Source organism: Vigna umbellata, chromosome 5, assembly GCF_029865625.1.
Source record: "Vigna umbellata cultivar VRB3 chromosome 5, Vumbellata_1.0, whole genome shotgun sequence".
Classification (NCBI taxonomy): Eukaryota; Viridiplantae; Streptophyta; class Magnoliopsida; order Fabales; family Fabaceae; genus Vigna; species Vigna umbellata.
In genome coordinates, this window is record NC_142169.1 from 66,551,695 (window position 1) to 66,577,417 (window position 25,723).

The following is a 25,723-nucleotide window of genomic DNA, read 5'->3' on the forward strand; positions in this document are numbered from 1 at the left end:
GTAAAAAACATCTTGCGTTGGTCTTCCGAAACTGTCAAATTGGTTAGTTAGAGAAACACGAATGACAAAAAGAAAAGGGTGTATAGAAGGAAAACCCATATTAGTAGAGCTCCTAGTGTGAATGCTGTGCAACAGGTAAAAGAAAGTGAGAGATAAGCATTTTCTGAAAATGAAATATTCTAAACGATAACAAGTTCGTGGGTAAAAAGGACTTGGAAGAGCATTATTATCTCACATGTACCGGTTAATCAGTAGATTTTGCGCAACATCACCATACACGAATGATTTATACTAATACTACATGGTATTTTGTGCTTTTAAAAAGCAAACCAAAATATATATTATTAAAACCGTAGTATATATTACATATATTGAACCTTTATTTATTTTTTATTAATATTCGTATCTAAGTATTATTAGCACGGCTACCACTCTAGATTACAGAACTGAGTGAATATTTTTTTTATGTTCTCTTATCATCAATCACGTTTAAGAATTTGTGCACGAACTAGGTACAACTATCAACTGTTAGCTTTTTTGACGGTGATGATCAATTGGTCTCGACAAAAATGCTGGAAATGTAACAATGGCACAAGGGAAGTAAATAAACAAAGTGAAGTTGATTGTGCAAAAAATCATCATTGACTCGATGCTCAAGAATCCATAAAACCACCCAGATCACTGTAAATGAAGAAACAGACTGCAATTCACCGCATATCCGACATATATGGTTTGAAAAACTCCCATATGCATGACTTTGCTTTGCCTATTGGAGCAACTATAACAAAACTTGCTGTATCACAAGCCTGAGAAAATGAACAATCTTTTCTGTTTGTTTAGTGATGTGTCCAAAAATATGCATTTTAGACCGGAGGCCAGCAACTAATATCTATTTACAAAGAAGAAAGCATGTAATTGAAAAAGGTTTGTCCTTTAAATGTTTTATATTTTACTTTGAGAGATTAATCCTTTATTTCAGAACGAAAGATATCCGGATTCACAGAAAAATGTTAAAAGGGTAGTGGCAAATTTTACAGATTTAGAAGTGAGGATACTTGTTTAGCTTTAGAATAGACATGGTGTTTCATGTACAACTTGAAGGTAAAAATGATATTCAAAGTTCGGGTTTTATAGAATGTGACATGAACAATCAAAACCTATTACTATAAGGTGTTCCGTAGACAATAAGGTATGGAACAGTTCTGACGACTGTGTCAATGGGAATTGCAAAGTTAACACCTGACGACATTCCAGTCCCTGAAATGCATCAAAATGAGTAACAATCATTATTCAAACATAATAATAGTCTACTAGTAGAAATTATTCTAATTTAGCTTTAATAACCCTTTCCACCAAAACAATAAGCTTAGATAATGCTGGTGAAATTAAGAGGAACAACAAATTAATTTCTTATTTAGGTTAAAATAGTTTAAATTTAACTGGGCACTGATATGAAATAAGATGTATGGTAAGGAGCGGGTTACAATTAGTTGGTTAGTTAGTAGTTATAACTGGCCAATTATTAATGGATGCATAGGCAGTTTTCATATCTTGTAAAACATTCAATACAATCAAGTAATTATTTCGGAACCCTTTCTTTCCTATGTTCTTTGAGTTTCATGTTAATTCCTAGAACTAGCATTGATCATAACATACACATATTAGACAAATTGACATTGTTAGCAGTTTCAGTGGAAGAAATAGCTTCCTCAATTGAGCGGATATACTATACATATGAAATAAAAGGGAACAAAATCCTAAGGACTGATTACTCTTTTAGAAAATAAAGAAAAAAAGTAAAGGTGATGATGAATCTGTGAGTTCGTTACCTTACTCAACACCTTTTCTACGGAAGCAAGATACTAGATAGAGAAAAGATCATATCAATTTTCTAGACTTAAATTGTGTTGCAGTTTCTTGTGTCCGACCATCTTTTAAATAAATATGATGTACTGGAGTTTTGCAGCAAAAAATGATGCAAAGGAAGTAATAGTAACATTATTTAAGATTTCCTGTCTAATTCAGACTAAAAGCACAAGTCTCTTATTCCCTCTTTAGAGTATTAAGGAAGTATATTCATAAAAGCAATAGTTTCTTATTACCTTTCTTAGTGAAGGTAGCCGTGTTTACTCCAATAACATGGCCATACGAGTCAATCAATGGTCCACCTGAATTTCCTGGTCACATTCGTGCACATATAAGATTATACCTACATAGTCTCGTACAACAGCAACTTAAGAAAATACTTAACTCCAAAATAATTTGGTTAATCCTAAGAGTTGTAACAAACAATACCATCTAAAACTTGGCACTTCAGTAAACAGCAAACTCATGTCATAAGACAGTGAAACAGGGACCAAAATAGATCTAGTAATTTCTCTAAGTAAAACGTTTTTAACCAAAATTATTTTCAGAACTATATATTTTCTTTCCCCTTTAGGCAGAACGAAGTGAATCTGCCAGGTTGATCTCACTTGGGCCTCATAATTTCCAAGAATAATGCAGCCATCTGTACTAAATATATAACTGGCATTGTTGATGCCCATGTCCTTCTGCAGAATTTTGTTTCAGTCTTGCAGCTGCTCTGATAGCTTCGAAATGGATTTAGCTTAACTAATCAAATCACATCTAAAACTGATATACATGGACAAAACATATTTTAAAAATCATGTTGAGAAGAGAGATTAAAAAGTAATTGTTACGTAGTCTCAATCAATGCCCAAGTTGTAGAGTACAGGGGGAAAATTGAAGTGACCATTTTTATTGATGTGCAATGAGTTAGAGTACAAACTACAGTTCCCCCACAGTCCTTAACTTTTACTTAGAGGAGGTTGAGGTCCTAACACTATGAACGTCAATTAAGGTTAGGTTACCTGCATTAATTGCTGCGTCAGTTTGAATAGCTCCTCTAATAGCCCCTCCATTTGGTGAAGGTATCTCGCGGCCTAAACCACTGACCACCTGCATAATTTACATCAGACAATACAGAATGATCACATTATACTTTTTTGGAGCAACAGAACTTACTATTACTGCTCAAACCCAGTGCCTTCACGTGGCTCAAAATGGTTACATGGTTGCAAGTTGGTCGCATGTCAAATTAGGCATTATTCTGAAAAATCTAACGAATTTTGTTCTATATGAGAAACTATAGATCAGCATGACAAAATTTTTACATGGGCCAGCATAAATAATTTATCTAAATTTCATCTATAAGTTTTATTCTTCTTCTACAACTATTTTGCCTGAATGGACAGAAATGTTAGAAACAGATTACTAAAAATTACCCCTGTTGTGAGAGTGTTCTCATATCCATAAGGATTTCCAATGGCAAAGCAACTTTGGCCAACACGTAAATTGTTAGACTGACCTAGATTAGCTGGCTTTACTTGGTATCCATCAACATCAACCTGCAAATAGAACAACTTTTATGCATTTCTGAGAGTGGCACACAAGAAGAGAAAGAAAAATGCAGAAGATAAATGTAACTTAGTATATTGGTTTTATTAGGCAGACAAAAGAAGAAAAATGAGAATATGTCTATCATGTATAAAATGTATAGTGCAGGCTGCGAAGCTGCGACATCAATTTCTTCCAAGGCTCATTTCATGTTGTCACTGATTTTTCACTACTGCAAGCTCCTGATTCTTTGTCTTTACAAATCCTTTAAGCTCACAACCAACTTTTCATTTCTATTCACTTTAGAAATACTTACGGTCAAAGACATTTAGAGCTTTTTTCTCTTTTTTTCCCTTTTTCTTTTAACTGGGATAGAATAGTATGGCTTTTGCACCATAAATAAAACGTCTTTTCTACCAGACAAATATACTGACTTAGCTACTCAACTGGACTTTCAGTTTGATGAACATCAATATTGTTTAATACTTTTTGGAACCTTAGAAAGGGAAAATTGAAGCCAACAATAATTTTGCTATACTATATCAACATGCTCACAACAAAATTTGGGCTGGAAGATTTAGGCTTTCCCATTATGATGTTAAAAAATGACCATATACCTGAGATAAATTATGTGCTTAGTAAGGCAACTTGCCGAACTTTACTGTAAAAGCCATTATGGGTAACAACAGTTTTGAAGAATGCCAGTTTTCAAGTAGCAGACGAGGATATGTCACGATGGTGGATCGGAGAGTGGAAGTGTTTTGAGAGAGAGCATTGAGTAGATGCCACAGAAGTAGCAAAGAACCATATGTTCTGAAAAGGAATAAAATGAAGGGTAAAAAAAAAGAGAGGATTGGAATGTATACCTTCAGAACAGCTAGGTCGTACGCTGGATCAAAACCAATTATCTTGCCTTCCCTGTAAAAGCTATTCCCTTTGGCATCAACTAGGAACACCTGTAGACAGCAGTACGAATGTGTAATACTATTGCTACCCAGAGAAATGCTAGTAAAACAAATCGATGGAAAATGTGGGAAAATATAATCATTCTTCTCTGACAAAAAATACAATATAGAAGTTTAATGGAATTAACAGCATCAAGGGAAAACCTTACAACGTTGTAAACCACTTGTATCAGTAGCCAGTTTAGAAACAACATGGTAATTGGTTACCTGTCCACCAGAAAAAACACATCACTAGTTTGAACAACCGGTAACCACTACAATTCCTTATTAGCCATTAAGATATCTTGTCAAAATATGCATACATGTGTTATTCACTGTCAATTACGTTGATAATGATCAAAGAAATTTCAAAGTCAACGGAACAGTTTTCCACATTTCAATCTTCATTGAATTGAAAACACCATTTTGCAAGTAAAAATTTGTCCTTTCGGTAACTATCATCATAAACTTCAAATAAAAACTGCTCCACCAGTGAAACAGTAAATTGAGATAAACAGAATAAAATCCAAATGGGTCGAACAATTTCCCTATTTCTGATTTGGGGTATCTTACTATGTGACCAAATTTATCCCAAATGAAGCCTGAACCACTGCCTTCAACTTTTGCATCTTCGTCCTCATCCAGCACGGCTCCCTTGGAAAAAGACTTGGGAACTTTAGCCAATTCAATGTCTTTAATGAAAACAACCGACAGTGAAGTATCCTGTGACAATCCCAATTCCCGTATTTAATAAAATATAGCAAAAGAAGAAAAATTTATACTTAACAAATTCAACAGTGTGCTACTGATACTACCTAAGCAAAGTTGGGATTACCTGAAAGAGTTGCACAACGTGGTCTTCTTGTTGCTGAAGCTCGTCATCCAGCAGAAGCTGTGGAAGTGCAAGTGGTGTTGAATTGAGATTGGGAAAATTGAGAAGAAGGAGGGTGGAACCAAAGATGGTGGCTCGACGCGTAGTGACAGAGGGAATGCTCTTGGTTGAGAAAGTACTGTTTAGCATTGGCAATGGAAAGAGGTTGTTTTGCAGAGAACACAGTGCCATTTCTCAGACACGATAAGACCATTCCTTACCAGTGTTTTTATTCCACTTACTTTACTATTTCTTTTCGCAATGTGTAAATGTTTATCTATGTATAAATATTATATAAACTACACTTTATCACAAATATTAATATCAAATTTACTATGTTTTAGGAATATCCAATGTAATGATGACTCTGAATTTACGTTTTTATTAATATGATAACGATGCAAATTTAAGATAAATACGTTGCCTGGTAATTATCCAACCATGTACATACTTGGATTCTAACAATCCAGTTATTAAAATCGAAGTAGGTGTGTATAAATATTATTAATAATATTTTATAGTATGGTATAACACAGTCATCTTTATCAATTTTATTTTATATTTTACATTTATAATAATATTATTGTTAAAACATTGAGGAGGAGAGGGGGAAAAGTCGAAAAATAAAAGATGTACAATAAATAAAAATTGGTCAATTTTTAAATGGTAATTTTTGTTCTTTTAAAGATATACAAAAGTTAAAATATATTATTGTAAAGATAAAAATCCATAGGTAAGATACCATAAAATGTGTATTTCAATAAAATTGAAGAATAGTTAAAAGAAGAAACTAGACGAAGCATAAGTTGTACTGAACAATGGAATGAACTTTCAAGGTACGTAATGTAGAGGTTACATTAAGATAAATATATAAAGTTATAGTTTATAAGAACTTTAATGTAAATTTTAAGGATGATAAAAATATAAAAGTACTCATACTCGTATAAAATGTCAAAAATAAAAGAATATGAAAGTACTCATATTGGTATAAAACGTAAAAAAATAAGGAATATATAACGTAAAAAATATAAAAGTACTCGTACTCGTACTATTCATAGTGTTTCATGTATGAACTATTTAAATGCTTGATATTTTCCTCAATAAATTATCTTCCATTTTTACATTTTTTTTTCATTATTTACGTTTTTAAGTGAATTTTTTTGTGCTGGTATTTAATAATGCATGCAATCTCTTTGCACTTATTGTAGTGTTTTCCTGTACTCGGGTAAAGTTGTCTTAAATACAATATAATTCAATTAAAGACTTCCTTTTGTAAGCAAATCATTTTAATTTTTGTATCATTTCATTTCCTTGCTATTTGTTTTTTCAAATCTGATTTATACAATGTATAAATTTACAATTACATTTGTTTCGAAAATCAAACTTCCTCTATAAAAACATTCCACTTTGGATCTAGCTGTTTTGTTGAAGTTTATTGCTTTAGTAGATTGAAGAAGCTATTTAATATAATATTGATTCCACTAAAATAAAAAATCTCCACAAATATTAGTCTAAATAAAAATAATTCATAAATTGAATTTTTTTTTGGTTGAACATGATAAGTGAATTAAAACGCATAATTTAGATAAACATAGAAATTAAATGAGTAGTTATAAACTCATCATAACACCACTTAAACATGCCAACAACAAGACAGCGGATTGGTTTGTTGACCCAATTATTTAGTCACGTATTATCATATTTATAAGTGCATTTATAAAAGATGAAAACTAATTGATCCTCCCAATAGCCATTGAAAAGTACATTTAATTTTTAGAAACAAATAAAAAATTTAATTTATTAAAAAAATTCCACAAAATACAGAATTAATGTATCTGTAGAAAACGACTTTTAGGGATATGTTTTTTTTGTCTGTGTCGGTTTCTTTTCCTAAATATCCTTCCCAATATTTTCCATAAAAACTTAAGTTTTTATGTCACTTGAGATTAAATTAAATATTTGTGTTTCGTCAGAATCAGTTATATGTATTTTTTACAAGAGTATAATTGGTTTGTATTCATTATTAATTAAAAATTTTACATCAATATTTCATCATTCATTATCCAAAAATTGCGATTAGCCAACACATAGTATCAAATAGTATTAGTTTTTATTGTTTCCACATCAAGTTCTTAGACATTGTATGATTAGACTCAATAATCTAAAATATTTAAAATATTGTTATTTTGAAATTTAAAGTTCCATCATAATTTTATTTTTAAATTTTTTTCAAAAGATTAAAAAAATGTTTTTAAATTATCTCTTTAAACAATATGAATATAATTAATAAGTTATACCAGAAAATAGACAACAATCCGTCAGAATCAAAGAGCCTTAAAAATATATAGATTATGAGAAGAAATTAAGGAAGCCTTAAAGATCTAAAAAATATTAAAACATGAATTGATGAGAAGATGAATGAATAGAAGACTTAACAGAAATAGGAGGAAGCTGTTAGTGTAGTATTAGTTGCATAATCAAATAAAATGTCACCAAAAATAAGATTCTATAACAATAAAATAGCAATACATTTCAACGTGTACACAGTGCATACAAATCTTAAGTTTGTTCAACCGTCATTTTCACCTTTACACGAATGCACAGTAAAGATGCATGCTCCTATATAGATTAAGACCCACAATATCTCAATCAACATATATAACTTCTCAAAATGTTAATAGATTTCGCACCAGTTCAACAACAAAATCTATCTCTCATTCTGTGGTCTAACATTTGGATATCCAAAATCTCTTCTCAGAGACGAGTTCCTTATAATCGAAGAGACACGAACGAGAATAAGATAAAAGTCGAAATAAGAGATTGATACAAATCGATTTTTTATTTTTATATAATGTTTTAACTTTTCATTATATAATGTTTTATTTTTTCATTTTTATTATCTGAAATTTAGACTCGCACTTTCCTTTTCAACTTTAAGGGTTAAAGTCTCGATGTTTATACTAACAATTTATTTATACCAAAAAAGATAAAAGAAATGTTGAGCATGAGAAGAAACTGCAGGTGCACACATAGCAAACTAAATGGACAACACAAATATTCAAGATTGTTTCACAAACTGAAAACGAAACTCAACATTTGAAACAGGTCTATGCCATAAGACAGCATTGAAGACAGCTACAGAAGGTACAACGCAAAATTTTTTGGAACATAGTCTACAGATTCTGAATTTGACAGACTTTGCTAGTTGTCTGAGATTTAAATTTATGAATAAACTCCTCTATCCTCCTATTCAGATCCTCGTTTGACATCTTAGAAAACTCATTTTCTTCTTCAACGTTTGCTTTTGCCTTCACAGTCTCTGATCTTTGCACCATCTTCTCTCTCTCCTCATTCACTACGTGCCTGACTCGGTTGGATCTATCAGACTTACTTCGCCGGTAAATTTTTGCATGAATTGCTTTCTCCTCAATCTTTTCATTACCCTCATGCAAATAATGAAGTGCAGACCTTTTCTCACGGGAGAACTCAATAGATTTTTTAGGCTGATTTATCGCCACAATTTCAAGTACACGTTCTGGGATATTTTGATCAGAGACAGTTTCTTGTTTGGGGTTAATGCATTGTTTATGAACTTGTTGATCATATTTGGGTACGCATGAGGAGGCATGGTTTCGCGCTTGACTGTGTTGCACATACTTTTCATAGAGATCTTGGTTTCTTTTGGATGAAGAGAATGCTCCATAGTCAGCAGCAATGATGAGAATGAGGGTGTTGGACATGAAAAACCAGAAGATGTTGTTGTTGAGGAGAGAATAGGGAGATAGGTTGAAGGTATAAAAGACACATATGTAGACGAAAAGGGACAACATAGAGGCAAAGAAAGATAGACTTTTTGTTCCATGGGTACGAACTTTTGGTTTGAAATCTTCCTCTAGATATAGTGGTTTCGCCATGCAGGAGTTTAGGGAAGTGACAGGAGTGTGTGAAGCTTGCTGAGGCCTACTTTAGAGAGTGTGTATAAATTGAGGTTTGGTGGGAGTTCAAATGAGTTCTGTAGAACTTATATATATATATATATATATATATATATATATATATATATATATATATTTATATTTATATAATGTTTGATTCATGATGATTAAGTATTAAATGATTAATCCTTTACAAATACAAATATACCCTTCTATATTGACAAGTTTTGTTTTCATTTGGATGGTTTTGAATGATGATCCAATAAACTGTTGAGCAAAAATGTGCCAGCTAATTTGGTGAATAATTTAATCCCTATGATGTGTTTGAGTTGAATCTTGGCTCCATCTGTATTTGTTAAAAACATGATACAGGAATTGTCTTAATAATGATCTTAGTTCTGTTCAGTGGTACGCACTAAATTGACGGAGAAGAATGTGTTATTCAACTGTGTATAAATATCTTAATAATGTATTCACGTGTAACAGAAACTACAGGTACAATATAGAATAGTTACCAATATCTGCGTGAGTTTAAAAATAAAAAATGGCTAAGATCTGCCTTTTGGTCTCTGGTTTTAGGTTATTTGGCTTAGTTTTCTCTCAATTATTTTACATGATAGCTATGCAAACTAAAAACTATTGGGAATGAAAATGAAAAGGAATTTGGCCACAAGAGGAAGTCAAAATATCATAACGTCATGCATGATAAGTAAGCATTGATTGTTCAAAGGCATACCAAATTTCCCCCAAATCAAGAGTTGATTAAGCAATTATCGTGTTCTTAGATAAATAATTAATGTAATAATTCCTCCAACACGGACCATGTCAAACCAAACTTTATACAAGGCAAGCCGAAAAGTTATTTTATAAGTTAATAAGTCGATATTACGTTGCTTGTTTCATTACCATTGGACACACGTTTTATTTATTGCTTTCCGAACATTAAAATAACAGAAGCATGGACGATATATTGAAGTACATAGCTTGAGGAATTCTCTAGAATGATGAGCGTGTTATAACCAAAGTTTTTGCTAAGAATAGAAATAGAAATAATTCCGAAATAGATATTCCTCCATGTTGTTGTAGCAGCTAGCCGTGAAAGTGAAAATAACAGAAATGATTGAGCAAAATGTTGAAACGTGTGTGAATATGATATAACTCAGACAGACACCTGTGCTATGAAACGAGAATTTGAGATTCCTATGAATGATGAAGAAGATGACTAGTTATAGAAGCTGCCTAGGTGGCCTGCTAGGTGTATCTTTATCCGCAGGATTCTTGAATTATGACAAATAAACAAAAACCAAAATCCAAGCAATCATTTACCAAAGTCTGATTAACTCTCGTTCTTCTTGGGCAATATAATGGTTTTTGTGGGCCCTTTCCAACAACTCTTCTCGTTTTTATAAGGTTCAAAGCTTAGCACACGAAGCATATGAAACCTTAAAATCACCTAACATGTGGCAGAATCTCCTTGAGCAGCCCAAGTTTTGCTTTTCTTCACCAGTTTAAATATAGTTGCACCCGACATCAAGATGATGACATTAGATTGTGTGGCAGGCATATCATGAAACTTTATTGCAAAAACAATTGAAAAATAAAAGCTTCCTTCAATTTATAGGTCATATGCTTAAAATCTCTTCAATACTTGTGCTTTCTTGGGCCTTTGGTTGTAGTTGTTAATTCATTTACTTCTATGTTCGGGAGCAAAAGAACTGGTGGGTTAGAATTCATAAAAGCTTTGTCGATTTATAATTGGCTAATTATCTCTTTCTTTCGGGATCGAATCATCAAAAAAGATTGTGCATTAATTATAAAACTACATTTAATTGAAATTTGTTATAACTGGAGGAACAGACCAAGAACAGCAAGATAAAGATGTGGTTTCGTCTGTTTTTATGATGTTTTGTCTATTGTGTGTATCATTGATGAAAGAGAGGCCAACATGATTTTGGGTTTGCCTCTCTCATGGGATTGACTGGATTTTATTCACAAACACATTATTGTGTTTAAAACATCACTACAAACGATTTAAAATTAGTTTTATTTCTTCTCGCTTTACAACAAGCTAATATTTTATAATTACTCTGTCTGTTTGATCCTTTCACTTTTTATTCATAGATACTATACTACTCTTATGAAAGGAGTTTCTCATCACACAGGTGAAAACATTCAAAAATTACTATTGAATTAAAATATATTATTAGGAATAAAATAATATTTCAAGTCACTCAAAAATTTATGAAAGATTATAATCGTAATATCTTAAAATATATTTTTCATACTTCTTTCAGTACTATTGTTAACTCATCATCTGGTACTCATTCTTTATACAGGTCCATCATCATCACCCCAATGATTGTTTCTAGAATAAAAATATAACTATTATTGTAATAAAATCGTTATTGTTATTTTACAGCCTTCAGGAGTTAATGAAATATTACTAAATTCTTAATTTTTTAACTAAAATTATTTATTTTATTTTGACAGTAATTATTGATTATTTTTTCGTTATAAATTACATTGCTCTAACCTTAATATGGCTCCCTTGAGTTGAGTTATTACCATAAAACATTGCAATAAAAACATATACAATTGGTATATTTTGTTTTTGAAAAATATGAATATAATGGGTTTGTGGTTTGATACTTAAAATACTAAATTCATTAACTTCTACGGGACAAACATGTTCCTTAATTTTTTTCCAAAGCTATGAATATAGGTGGAAATATTGTATTATTTTTTAACTTAATAGTCACATCATCAAGGCTTTCTAACAAATCACTAGAATTCAACAAATGGAATTAATGATCATGATATTTTTTTCCAATAATGTAAGACAGTTATGAGTGCATAATTACAGGGCACAAGATTCAATATAATTGCAATTGTACTTACTTGATTATAATTAGAAGAAGACATAATTAATAAAAGAAAAAATATATTTTGACATAATTTTTCTGATAATATTTTAATATATATATAGTTTTTTTTTTATTAATTCATTATTTATTTTTTATTATAAATTACATATATATTGTTTTCCAATGTTGTAAATCTATGTTTATATATATTGTCCTTAATAAAATAATAGCCCTTATAATTTGTAGGTTGCGATTAAGTGTGAGAATTACTTCCCCACTCATCATATCCATGGTTAGTCTTAAGGTTTTGTCTTGTACACATTTTTTTCCCTTTTTATTTTAGTTTTTAAGCTAATTGGTTATCTTTAATGATATTTCTCTTCTCAATCATATTTTTGTATCCACAAAATTTGATGATAAATGTTTTTTGCTTTTATCTTTACTTTAGTGATACTATTGCATAAAAAGTTATATTAACAAACTTAATGAATTTTAAAATTTAAGATTAAACTATATTACAAATACGAATATGATAAATTTAATTTTTATATTATTATTATTACTTCGTTGATATAATTTAATGATATATTTGGAATGACTTTGAATTAAAATTTATTTATATATATTCTTAAAGGGGCTAGTGTGATTAGAAAATGAAGTTCAGTTCTTTAGTAGCCACGGTGTAATGGTCAAATTTCCGTTTTAGAGACTGAAAATGCGGGTGTTGCTCCCTCCACCACCACACCTTTCTCCCTCCACCTCCCCAATTTTTTTTAATTCCAATTATATCCTCAAATTAAAATTTTTTATTTTTATTATTTTAATTTATTCCAAACCTAGTTCTCCTACTTTACTCCCTGCACTCAATCTTTCCATCTCTCAATTTCGTTTAACAATTTGTCTTCTGTTTTACTTTACAACTCCATTTGTCTTCTCCGTTTCACTTCTCCTCATACGATTCTTTCTTCTTCATTTTCCTTACATTATTAACATACATTAAAAATATATTAAAAAATAATAAATCAAAACATTTAAATTAAATTATTAAAATATTTCCAAAATAAAGAATAAACTAATAAAATAAATCCTAAAATTAAAAACGTAACTCAGAGTCCGTTTAAGGAAAGAACTGATGTTAACATCCGTTTATGGAAAGAACGGATGTCAACATCCGTTTAAGGAAAGAACGGATGTCAACATCCGTTTAAGGAAAAAACGGATGTCGACATCCGTTTAAGGAAAAAAACGGATGTCAACATCCGTTTAAGGAAAAAACGGATGTCGACATCCGTTTTTTCCTTAAACGGATGTTGACATTCGTTTTTTTCCTTAAACGGATGTTGACATCCGTTCTTTCCTTAAACGGATGTTGACATCCGTTGAAGGATGTCACCGTTTAAAAGTTACGTTTTTTATTTTAGGGTTTTATTTGAAGGTTTATTCGAAAACACACCTTAAGGAAGCAACACACGCACTGCACCACTCCACACACTGCACCACGAGAGCGACACTGCATCACGAGAGCGACACTGCACCACGAGAGGGAGACTACTTGATAATTCTTTCCACTACCACCAACCTTTACAACTTGTAGTATCTCACCGCGACAAAAGAAAGAGATGAAGAAAAATAATGTTAAAATAAAAGAAAAATATTTTACTCATGTAGGAGGAACTAAAATAGGTTATTAGTGGAATAGGTTGTGAATGGGTAAAATTAAAAAAATTAACCCTAAAAATAAAATTTTATTTAAGGGCAAAATAGTAAAGGGGAGGTGGAGGAAGAAAGGTGTGGGGGTGGAGGGAGCAACACCCGAAAATGCGAGTCTCTGTAAAGTAATACCTTGAAAACCGCGACCCATGCATTTTCGGGCCTTAGTCTGTCATCATCGAAGCCCAAACAAAATACGAGCCTTTTCAAGATAATATTTCAATATTTTACATTAAAATAAATTTGTAGTAACTAATTTTCTTTAAACATTTTTAAAAATTACAAATAAAAGTATTCAGGAGATAAAAGTCTTAGTTTATTTAATTATGATAAAACCATGTATCTTCAAAAAATTAAAATATTATATATTGAGTAGTAAAGATTTTACTTTCTTATATAGGAACAAAATAAAAAATAGATTTAAAAAAAATGAAAAAAAATTATGTGACAATCTTTGTGAGTTGTAGTTTATGATATGTTTAAAGTTAAGTTAATTAAACTCAATTATTAAAATCTGAAGAAAATAAAAGATGTGAAGAGAATAGATGTGAGATACAAAAAGGACAATGAAAGTTACAGGCCCTCTTCATGGCTTGATTGGAAGGGGGAGTTGATATCCAAAGTATTCATTTAAGATTGAGTATTGATATTTAAAGTATAAGAGTAAATCTGTAGAAAAGAAAAAGAGAAAGAAAGAACTATGAGCATATATAGAATAAAAAGGAATAAAGAAAATCATGTTTAGTTGAAGCCAGATTTGGATGCCAAATACTCGAATATTAATGGTACACTGGTATCGGTGATACTGTACCACTAGTGATCAGACATAAGGGAATTTGTTTTAATTTGAAGTTAGAAACTTTGTTTCAGAATTTTAGTAATAAATAAAAGTGTTAAATTGGGTAAGTGTACAAGATGAAGAGGATCGGTAGTTCATAATCGTACACTGAGAAAAGGATAAAAAATAGCAGTTAACTGGGCAAAGAAAAAACTTTTATATTGTTTGGGTGGTTCAAAAACTGAAAAAGGTTTTGCCTTGCACAAGTTGATTGATTGAACAGATAAAGAATGTAGGTTATGAGTCTGAGTTGTTGTTCATCTCTCTTTACTTTACTTTTTTTGTTGCAGGCTTACAGAGTGGTGTCATTTTTATGCATTAACCATTAAACTGTTCTGGAAATGTATATTACCTTTTATAGCAATCGATTTGTCTTTCCCGTTCAATCCCTTTTCCATGTAAACTAACACTGTCATACTCACAAATGCAAATTTGGGAACCTAAGGGAGACAGCAAGTATTGGCTTTTTCTTTGCAGTCTTGGTTGCTGACACACAAAAAATGAGATCCCTAGAATCCCCTTTACGTTCTTCCCCTTTGCAATGAACACTATTCAAGTAACCTCATATAGAGGAAGTGCCTCTTTCATTTCATTTGCCTCCATTTTTTGTGTTTGTCTCTGCCTGCCCTTCTTCTAGTTCCCCTCACATCACATACAGTCTCAAATGGCCTCTCTGTCTCTTCTCCTTGTTGTGTTTCTTTTGTTTGGTTGCGTACATGGTGAAGAAATGGTAATGGAAGAGGAGTTGTTGGGTTTGTTTGAAGTGATGGATGCTCTTCTGGATGACCCTGACTGGGCCCAAGCACACCCTCAGCCATGTACTGACACCCCATGGCCTGGAGTTGGCTGTGAAGTTAGCAGTGACCCACCATTTTTTCATGTCACAAAGATCCACGTTGGTCCTGATATACTCTTCCCACCTTGCAAGTCTTCTGCTTACCTTTCTAACTCCTTGCTCAAACTCACTTATTTGAAAACACTTTCAATTTTTAACTGTTTTGTTGCTTCACCCGTCAATCTATCTTCAACTCTCTTTGGCCCTTTTTCTACCTTAGAACACCTGGCTTTGCAGTCTAATCCAGCACTCTCTGGAGAAATACCTCCAAGTTTGGGTGGTGTTACTAGTCTTAGAGTTCTGAGCCTGTCTCAGAACAGCTTCCATGGAAACATTCCAAGAGAGATTGGTGGTTTGGTGAGTTTGGAGCAACTTGACCTGAGTTATAATAACTTCAGTGGTGAAATCCCCAAGGAGATTGGAGATTTGAAAAGTATTGCCATTTTAGACCTCAGTTGGAATGAGCTTGAAGGGAACCTTCCTAGCTCACTTGGACAACTTCAAGTTCTTCGGAAGATGGATTTGAGCTCGAACAGGCTTACAGGAAAAGTACCTCCTGATTTGGGGAACATGAAGGGGTTAGTCTTGCTTGATCTGAGTCACAATTTTATTGGTGGGCCGATTCCTGAAACCCTGTCAAACTTGAAGCTTTTAGAATATTTTCTCATTGATGACAACCCCATCAAATCAGAGATACCCCACTTCTTAGGGAACCTTTGCAAGCTGAAGTCAGTGAGCTTCTCAGGATGTGGATTGATTGGCTCCATACCCAATTCCTTCTCATCTCTGACGAACCTTACAGCTCTCTCCCTTGATAACAACAGTCTCAGTGGACCAGTTCCTCCAAATCTAGGTTTCCTCCCTAACTTAGATCAACTCAACATCAGCCAGAACATGCTGGATGGAGTTCTTCAGCTCCCAGACGAGTTCATTACAAAACTTGGTAAAAGGTTGGATGTAAGAGGAAACACTGAACTTTGTATCGGTGATCAGACAAAGAAGAAGAATCTGTCTTCATATTTGGAAATCCCATCTTGTGCAAATACAAAGCCAAAAAATGGCAAATCTTTTGCTGAAGGACCACCAGAAAATCCAGCAGGTATCAAGCCATTATTCTACCAAAGCAACATAAGCTCAAGTTCATCACGGCTGGATACACAAGTCATGTTTGTTTCCTTGGTTTTATTTTTTATCCATAGTTTCCTGAAATTGTTCTTGTGACACTCGGAATGTAATTTGTAAAATGCTTTACTGAAATCAACATCAAAAGCTTCATTCATGGGTAGTGTTCTTGGTGACGATGATCATGGAAATTATTGACATAAAAATAAATCAATGAATGCACTGTAATGGTGTCTGGGAGGCCATTACCGGCTTCAACTGATAGGAGTGGTTGCATGCAACCGTGAAAGCAAAAGATTCACATTTGGACCTTTGTGTTTGAATTTTGTATCGTTTGGGAAAGGCTCGATCTTAACTCCAAAGTCCTATGGCCAGTGTTGTTGTCTGTAGCAGCCTTTAGAAAGAGTGGCAGGGACACAGTACTGTCGGTGTCTGATATAAGTGAGCCTGCTGCAAGCACCCTTGTTGCTGCCAACATAAAAAAAATATATATATATGCACACCTCAAAACTTGTTTTGGTAGAGAGGGAGGCTCAGAGAATCTTGTAAGAAATTCCCAATCTTTACCTGCAACATGCAAAGTTTCAACACAATGAGTACTGGTGTAGAATACAACAGAAGAAAAAATAAAAATAAAAAGTGCAGGGTCCCTCCCATCTACTATGCATTCTGAAGATCTTGTTTTATATAATTGCCAGACTTTTTGTAATATCCTGTGTACAGCATGAAATGTCATTCTAACATATAATATTTTTCAGTTTCATAGTATTTTGTTTCACTTATAATATCATTGCACTGTGCGCTTCATTTCACATTCCACTTTAAGAATTTTAACATCTCAAATTTGTTTACCAGAAGCTAAAAATTTATATTTTTTTGTTTCAAACTGTTACTCTCTGTTTTTGTTTTTTATCAGTTTCCAAACACAGTTTGAATCTAAATACTTTTTTGAGCTCTAACCATCCTCCCTCCTATTTACAATATGTAATGGAATTGATCTGAGGGGTTAACATTCAAAATCTACGAAACTAGATCTAAATGAATGTTTGTTTGGGAGTACCATGAGAACAATAGAGTTGTCATTGTCATCCTTGTACGCATGCAAGATTTGTCTGAACCAATATACCTATTATAGCTCTGTGGGGACCTCTTTGATGGGCTCTGAACCATTTTCTTTTTGTTTTTAATCGAGTCCATTCATTTTATACAACATTATGATTCATTCTTTCTAGGAAAAAGTTGGCAGCATGATTATTTTTTTATAAAAGAACAACAAAAATTATTATGTCTATTTTAGAAATAGATTTAATCATTCTATAAAAACTTTTTCTCAAAATTTTAAAAAAAACCAACCGGGTCTTTAATTAGTGTATTTTTTCAAATATTTTTTTATTCATGCCCTTAATTAGTGTGTGCTTCATCACTGAAGAATTATGTCCAAAGATAAATGTTACTCCTATGCATATCGAGGTGATTGTCAGCGTTTGGCTACAATTTTCCAGACAAACGCAGTTATTCACGCCATTCAAAAATTATACATAATTTTTAAAAATTAGTGTAATTTTTTTTAAAATTATAACAGTACAAAAGTAAGAGAAAAATAGCTCCAATGATAATTACAAAAAGGGTAATGATATTTGATGATATTTTTTTATGATTATTTTAATACTATTTAGGTGTTGTAATTGGTTCAAAATTATTTCATAATTAATAATAATAATAATAAACACTAATATAGATCAATCATAAAATGATAAATAAATTATATTAAAATGTTGTTAAAATAATATTGTAAAAGTATTTTTATCCTTGAAAAATAATAGTTAGAAAACAGTTACCTATGATTCTTATTATTTAATTTGGTAATCTGAAAGAATTAATTTTCATATTATCACTTTATAAAAATCATTCATTTGATTAAGAGAAAGTAATAAATAATATTTTTAAAATTAATTTCAGAGTAATATATTCTTTTATAGTAGGATAAAAATAATTCTGAGAAAGGAGAATCCAAAGGGCAAAATGACAAAATTCTTGTAAAACAGTAATTTCTTTGGCGTAAAAATGCAGACCATGTTTGTCCTGCAACTAGTGAATCTGTGAATCTTAAAAGAGATTTGATGCAGTTAAAACTTGGTTTAATTTATATTTTTCTAAAACATTTGCTGACTTATGATCTAAGGTAGCCAAGTGTTTTCAAATCAAACAGAAAGGTTTTGGGAAAATTCTGACAATTGCTTGTAATGGTTTATTTTAAAGTTCCAAATGCTTCGTCTTTGCATAAACAAAACTTGTACAATTTTTTATTAAAATTTTCAAATATTCAAATTAAATTAATTTCACTTTTTCTATTCTATTAATAGAGAAGTTCCTGGTTTGTAATTTTCTTTTCAATGGCTATTTGTTTTTACTGTTGTTGAGAGAAAAACTAAACAAAAACACATTATACAACTTCTATGTTACTACTATGTTAGGTTTATGGCAAGAACATGTATATACATAGCAGGTGCAGATGCTAAAATAGTAGTTTTATCGTAATCACTCGTGCACTTCTATACATTTTTTTTTGCACTTCCATATAGAAAAATTTAGATTTTGTCTTTTATGAATTAGAATGGTATAATTTATAATTTTTTTTTTCTTAAAAAAAATTATGAATAAAAATAAAATATAAATTTTAAATTATGTAATTAAAAAAATATGAATTACACAATCTAAAAATTATTTTTATATTAAGAATAAAGAAAGAAATAGAGGTGCAGACAAAAACTAATCCAGTTTGACCCAAATGTGTTAAATTTTGTATTTGGGCCTGTCATTAAGCCCAAACTGTACAATTTACACTCACATACCTGAGTCCGTTCTGCTAACCTGTATTTTTAAAAAAACAATTATAAACTAATTAAAATATAATTTTAGTATAAGAATTTTGAAATATTTTGAAATATTTTTAAAACTTAAATAAAAATTAAATAATAAAAATATTTCTTCAGAATAGTAACATAATTTACTTATTAAATCATTAAAAAAACCATTTTTCCACCTTTGTCTAGCTTGTCAATAATCTTATGCTAACTTAAAGTGTTTGTCAAAATCTATTAAACCATGAAAAGATATTTAGAATTCATATGTATCATTTTTAAATAAAATATTTTTACTTATTTTATCCATTATCTATTAATATTTATTTGTTATTTTAAATTTTAAAAGTTTTATATGAGCGACACCGGATCATTGTAAAATAACTATCAATAACTATATTCAACATTCCGAATCTATGTTATAAATATAATTAAATCAAACTTTAAAAAATTCAAGAATTATATTTATTAATATCTTTTAGCTACTCATTAATGTAAAAATATATATCATATTTAAGTAATTTAATTGGGTTTTTTTTAAATTAAAATTTAAATAATTACTAACTAGAGAAAAAGATAAATTAAAAATAATACAAAACTTATTTATATTTATTTTATTATTTTTATTGCTTTTGTATTAAACACGTCTAAGTACAAACTTGTATGGTTTTTTATTAAAAAAAATCATGTGATAACAGTACTTAAGCCTAGTTAGGATGTGATGATGAAAAAAAAGTGAAAATTAGCATGGCTTAAATTTAAAAAGAGAGATTAAAATTGAGAAAACAACAAAATACAATTATATATATATCAATAAATTTTTATTTTAATATTGTTATTTTCAACTATGTTTTATTATAATAGAAACAAATAAATATTAATAATACATTTAAATGAGATATAATGCAGGAGAAATAACTATTTATGTATTTGCACAATTCTTTTCACTCACTGACTTGTTAATAGTCATCAAATTGCAGATAATTTTAAATACTTGACTCTAAATTTATGATTTCGCTTGTTTATTAGCACGAAAGTAAATTAAAAAACTCAATATAATCCTTTTAATCTCTAATATGATTTATAATAACATGTGTAAATATTTCTTTTTTTACTTTTTCATAGTTTTTTATTTTTATTTATTTTTCCTTCGTATTAAAAAAAACAGAAAATTCTTTTACATTAAACAGGTTTATTTAGGAAAATAATATTTCAGAGAACCTATTTAAAGAATTTGTCTTAAAAAGTATTATTTTGAAGAGAAAAAAATCTAAATACATCATAAACTCTTGATTCCCCTGTAACTCATTGATTGCAAGTCATATATTTGTTTTACTTAAAAATTGCAATTAAATATTTATATTTATTTTTGAATGGCTTGAATAGATTTGACAGTTACAGAAAGAGTTTGAGTATGTAGTTAGTCCCATGTGCATACATGGATTCTTTTTCTATGCTCACATTTCAATATGCAAAACCTGTCTCATTCTCATACTCACGATGGATGCTGACTTCACACCACCATTTTAGACTCCTTCGATACGTTTGAACATAAAACTATGCCACTCACTCAAAGTCATTCTCCTTCACTCCTATCATTTTAGAATAAAAAACTTTAATTTCAATCAATTTTGTTCCATAATCAAAGGGTTTTTACACTTAGTTCTTTTATTGGTTACCCTCTATCAATGGTAATGGTAAACACTAAAAAATGTTTGTGATATTGACTTTATTATGCTCTTTCATTTAGTATAAAACACTTTTTTCAGCTCTACAGATAATAAGAAATATTGCAGGAATGTTACTTCATTGTCATTTGTAATACAACACTGATATCTTAATTTTAAAATAAAAAATAAATAGAAATTTTTTACCTTATTATAAATACTCCAATGGGATTAAAGAAATTTTATCCCCCTAATTACGACACACTGTTTTTATTTGTTTTTTTTTCTTTTTTATAAGATTTTAATCTAGTTGTCCCTTACATTAATTTTCTTTTACTAAATACCTTTAACTGATTCAGCATATAAATAATAAATGCTACAAATTATATCTTTTTCTCTTATATGCTATCTAGGCATAATTCTGTCATAAGAACGAATTTTACAATTCATCCAAAAAGAAAAAAAATAATAATTGGAGGTTAAATTCGTAAAAGTAAAACATTGGAGATATAAAGTTCATTACGGCATGTTCGTCAGTCAATAATGGGCAAAAAACGATAAGTAACTTAACCCAACATCAATGTGGTTGACCAATGACATAAGGAATAGACCCAACAGTTAGAAATACCATACACATATTAATGTCATATACTAATATATGTGCTTAGGATAATTAATGTTATTAATTTTAAAATAATAAAATTATAGCTAGAAACGAAATTATTAAATATTAGAATGTTTTAAGAGATATGAATTTTAATATGTGGTTGCTAAGAAGTGTGGATGGGGCTTCACTTTGCAGTTACTTGCAAATTCCACAAATTGATAATAAGTTGTCGTATTACCAAACACGGCCCAACAAATTTGACACGTGACAAATCCTTTATGCTTGTTATCATTTATATGTTTGTTTTAATTAATCAACGGTTACTGCGTGATAGTTCAGAGCAAACTTTCATTTTTGACAGTCAAAGGAATCCATGGTTATGATTTATTAGTTTTTTTTATCATTTTTATTTTATGTACAACTAGGTCACAATTATTTATAATCATATAATAATATAGATACTTAAACTATTATATCAAAATTTAAATGATATATTGTTACAATTAGAAATTTATATAAAGATTGTTAAAATATCATTATTGTTTTTAAAGTTTAGTGATTCTTTAGGCATCTTATGTCGAGTTTGTTAAGTGCCATTTTATGAATTCAAAATAAAATAATAAATAAGATTGTTAGTATAAATATTTATCATTTAATTTTTTTTTTCCATTTTTAAACACACACAAATATAGAATATTAATATGTTTAATCATTAAAAAGTTAAATTAATATCTGAATAAGTTGAAATTTAAAAGAAAAGAATTTTAGGAAAACAAAGTCATTTTTCACGTTATAAGCATTTTTTTTATAGCCTTCTTCAGTGGAAGGTTTGTCTCCTCCAAACTCTCCTCAAGACTAGTCATGAGGTATCCCATCAATTCCAAAAATTAAAAATAGCGTTGATTGGGGGAATATTCTAAATTGATGGGGAAACTTAATTTCATCTTACTATTCTAAAATAATTACATTTTATTAATTTTATACCAAACAATTACTTTATGTGGTTAAAGTCTTCAAATGCATCTCCAAGGTATCCTCTTATTTTGAATTTTCCGTATCTCATTCGAACTCCTCTTTGTTTTCTTTCGTGTCAAATTAATTTATTTTCTTTTCTTACATTTAGAGGTGTTTGATTGTTTTATGATTTGTACCTTGCTAGGATTTGTCAATCCGATGCAAGTGCCAATTTGTTGTGATGAAATTTGTTTCGTTAAGAGAACAAAATAGGTGATGTCACCAACAATTAAAATTATTTTAGTCATCAAAATATAGAGGACAAATAAAGAGAACATAGAAAGATTATGCTAAATTATCAATTTACTCATATCTCTAGGGTTAGATTTGATTTAATTAGTCCTTATTTTTTAAAATTTAATTTAATCATTTATATGAAGAAATTGGCACGATTAATAATTTTTAAATGGTGATGATTAAAAGCAATTGCAAAATACACACTGTTCTCTAAATAGTTTTACTATATATATTGAACTTTCAATTACTTTTCCTCTTAAAAATTGAGCTTCAATCATTGTTTAGTGTAGAATTTCTTTTCTGAAAACTTATGGGTATACGTGGTATCCCTGCTCATAAAATCAAACAAATTCATCTTAGAAAATATATTGAACATATTTTCTAGAATTAACTTACAATACCTAATACAAAAAGTATTTGTATTTGTCAAATTCAAAGTTTTCGATTCCTCATTACTGGATATGAAGAAAACAAGTCATCCAAACAAACAACTCATGGATTAAATATTAAAAACACACAAGAAGACGAGGAAATTGCAAAAGCAAAGATGAGGAAATTGCAAAAGCAAGTGAGAGACTTTCAATTCACACGTTTTAATTATTGTGGCGAATTTCAAGTAACAAATGTTGTTGCATGATGATTTGTTTAAATTATTAATATATATATATATATATATATATATATATATATATATATATATAGCTCTGATTCTAAACCGACTGAATTACTTATTTAATTTTAAAATACTAAGAAATTAAAGTAAATTCAACCCTAATACTACATCAACAGTTTAATAAAAAAATATAATGTTAAGCACGCCCAACAATAATGAGATTATTTTAATGAGCAGAATATATGATATGATCTATTGAACAATCAGTCTAGTTAAATACCAGTTATTTGTAAACCTTCTGTGCTACTTTTATTAAATACTCATATAACATACAGAAGTAACAATAAGTTATCAGTCTGAGAAGAACATTGAATAAAAAGAATAACTGAGTTGAGATGCAAAGAAAGAAAGAAAGAAAAAGTATATATATTAATAAGAAGAAATAGAAAGAAATAAATGAAGTGAAAGAGATTTAAATTAAGTAAGGTTTGGAAGGTAAGTATTTACAGGGTGTAGAAGACAAAAATGAAGATTTAAAAAAGGTATGAAATGGTAAACCTAAGAAGTAGTGAAAAAAGAAAGAAGGGAATGATTGATTGGAAACAGAAGGTGCTCTGATACATTATGAGATTGCATAATTAACTAGTGATGATATGGAGAGGCTTCTTGAACCCGATTCTTTCTCTTGAGAAGGAAGCGTTGCAACGATTTTCTCATAGAAAGGCCACTGCCAGGGCTATACAATTGATTAGGAGATTGCAAAACTGTTGGAGAAGATGCCTCTGACCCATTTCCTGTCCTCGTTCTTTCTTCCAATTTTCCATTTGCAAGCATTAAAATAGATTTAGCCTGCACAACACCAACCCACTTACTGTTAAACTCACAAAATTCACCAATTCAATGCCTTTCTTCTTCGATAAATAAAGTGTACCAGACGGTGACTTTCAAAAAAGAAAAGCATGCCATGAATGTATTTTGGTAAACAGGTTGCGTGCAGTTTTGGAAGTCAAAAGAAGAAGTCTGTGGTGGATTATGAAGTTTCTAGGAAACTTGTTGACTCCTCCACCATTGTCACCTACCGTTTCTTTTATCCTTCTAAAAATCTTTTTGTTTTACTTCTTCTACTGTTCCACACCAAACTTGTCGGCAACCACCCTATCCCCCTTTTAAAATGTCATCACACCTTTCATGTCATTTTACATTAATAAATTATGTATACGATTTTTCCTTTTTATTCAGTAAAACAATATTAATGAATGCTGTAATAATTCCTACTATACTCCCCAAATCCGATCATCTACACTGGCTCCAATTTATTGCATGCAGATATTTATGTTTTGTATAAGGCTCTAACTACCAACAAAAGCCGATCCAATTATCTACAACACATTTTCTAGATCTGATTGCATAGGAAAAACCATAATAAACAAGAGCACGGAATGCTGAAAAAGAAATTGCAACGAACAAACATACCTGAAGCTCGGTGACATCTGCAACACAAATCTTGCCGTCGTAGAAAATTGTGAGTGGTTGTTGTTGGTGTTCCTGGCGGTGGTGGTGATGGAGCGGACTGGTTTCCGTAGCTCCTTGAACCCTTTCATAAGAAAAACAAAAAATTGAATACCGAAATGAAAGAAAAGAGAAGAAGAGAATGAAATGAATTTAGAAAATGGGTTGGTTGGCTACCTGGAGTGGTGGAGAGGGTCAGAATCGGAGGGAGGGAAAAGGGCAAGTTCCAAGTTGCAGTTTCGCCTCATGTTTGAGTTTGAAGTTAGAGAGAGAAAGCGAAGAGAATTAAGGTAGAGAATGAATGAAAGACGTATTATAAATACGTGCGAAAGCAAACATTGGACAGTATTTGTACATAAGAACACGTAAAGCACAAGGCAAAGAATTATCGGCGGGAAGAGTGAAGGATGCGGTGGAAAGGGACAGCGATCGGTGTCTTGTGTTGCATACAGTTTCAGCACGTGTTCCACGCTTTTCAAATATTTTAAATCACGTGTTATGTTATGTGTGTGTAAGTGTATGGTTGTGTGCCACCCCACACGAAACCGCTACACCACTTGTGATTCCAGCCACTGCCACGCTATCACCACCGATTCTAAAATCATTATACTCGTGCATCAAAATCAAAACCTTCGATATTACTATTTTTATAGCCCCTCCACGCATTTAACGTTGTTCTTTTACTAACGTTCCGCAC

At 30.7% G+C, this 25,723-nt stretch overlaps 4 protein-coding genes across 4 annotated transcripts; 1 reads left to right on the plus strand and 3 right to left on the minus strand.

Annotated features, from left to right (window-relative positions):
• Positions 1-1,008: 1,008 nt before the first annotated feature.
• Positions 1,009-5,462, minus strand: DEG5 (DEGP protease 5). The gene is made up of 8 exons (XM_047309837.2): positions 5,179-5,462; positions 4,917-5,066; positions 4,509-4,571; positions 4,266-4,355; positions 3,288-3,410; positions 2,874-2,961; positions 2,103-2,177; positions 1,009-1,257 (listed from the first exon to the last, which is right to left on the minus strand). Exons 1-8 carry the CDS (start codon positions 5,404-5,406, stop codon positions 1,151-1,153), a joined length of 924 nt encoding a protein of 307 aa, XP_047165793.1. The 5' UTR covers positions 5,407-5,462; the 3' UTR covers positions 1,009-1,150.
• A 2,786-nt stretch (positions 5,463-8,248) lies between these two features.
• On the minus strand, positions 8,249-9,193 carry LOC124835010 (uncharacterized). Its single transcript, XM_047309858.2, has one exon. It carries the CDS (start codon positions 9,126-9,128, stop codon positions 8,388-8,390), a length of 741 nt encoding a protein of 246 aa, XP_047165814.1. The 5' UTR covers positions 9,129-9,193; the 3' UTR covers positions 8,249-8,387.
• Positions 9,194-14,701: 5,508 nt separating this feature from the next.
• Positions 14,702-16,675, plus strand: LOC124835009 (uncharacterized). Its single transcript, XM_047309856.2, has one exon. It carries the CDS (start codon positions 15,226-15,228, stop codon positions 16,615-16,617), a length of 1,392 nt encoding a protein of 463 aa, XP_047165812.1. The 5' UTR covers positions 14,702-15,225; the 3' UTR covers positions 16,618-16,675.
• A 7,249-nt stretch (positions 16,676-23,924) lies between these two features.
• JAZ8 (jasmonate-zim-domain protein 8) lies at positions 23,925-25,353 on the minus strand. The gene is made up of 3 exons (XM_047309859.2): positions 25,204-25,353; positions 24,991-25,111; positions 23,925-24,366 (listed from the first exon to the last, which is right to left on the minus strand). The coding sequence occupies exons 1-3, from the start codon at positions 25,272-25,274 to the stop codon at positions 24,160-24,162; spliced, it is 399 nt and encodes a 132-aa protein (XP_047165815.1). The 5' UTR covers positions 25,275-25,353; the 3' UTR covers positions 23,925-24,159.
• Positions 25,354-25,723: the final 370 nt, after the last annotated feature.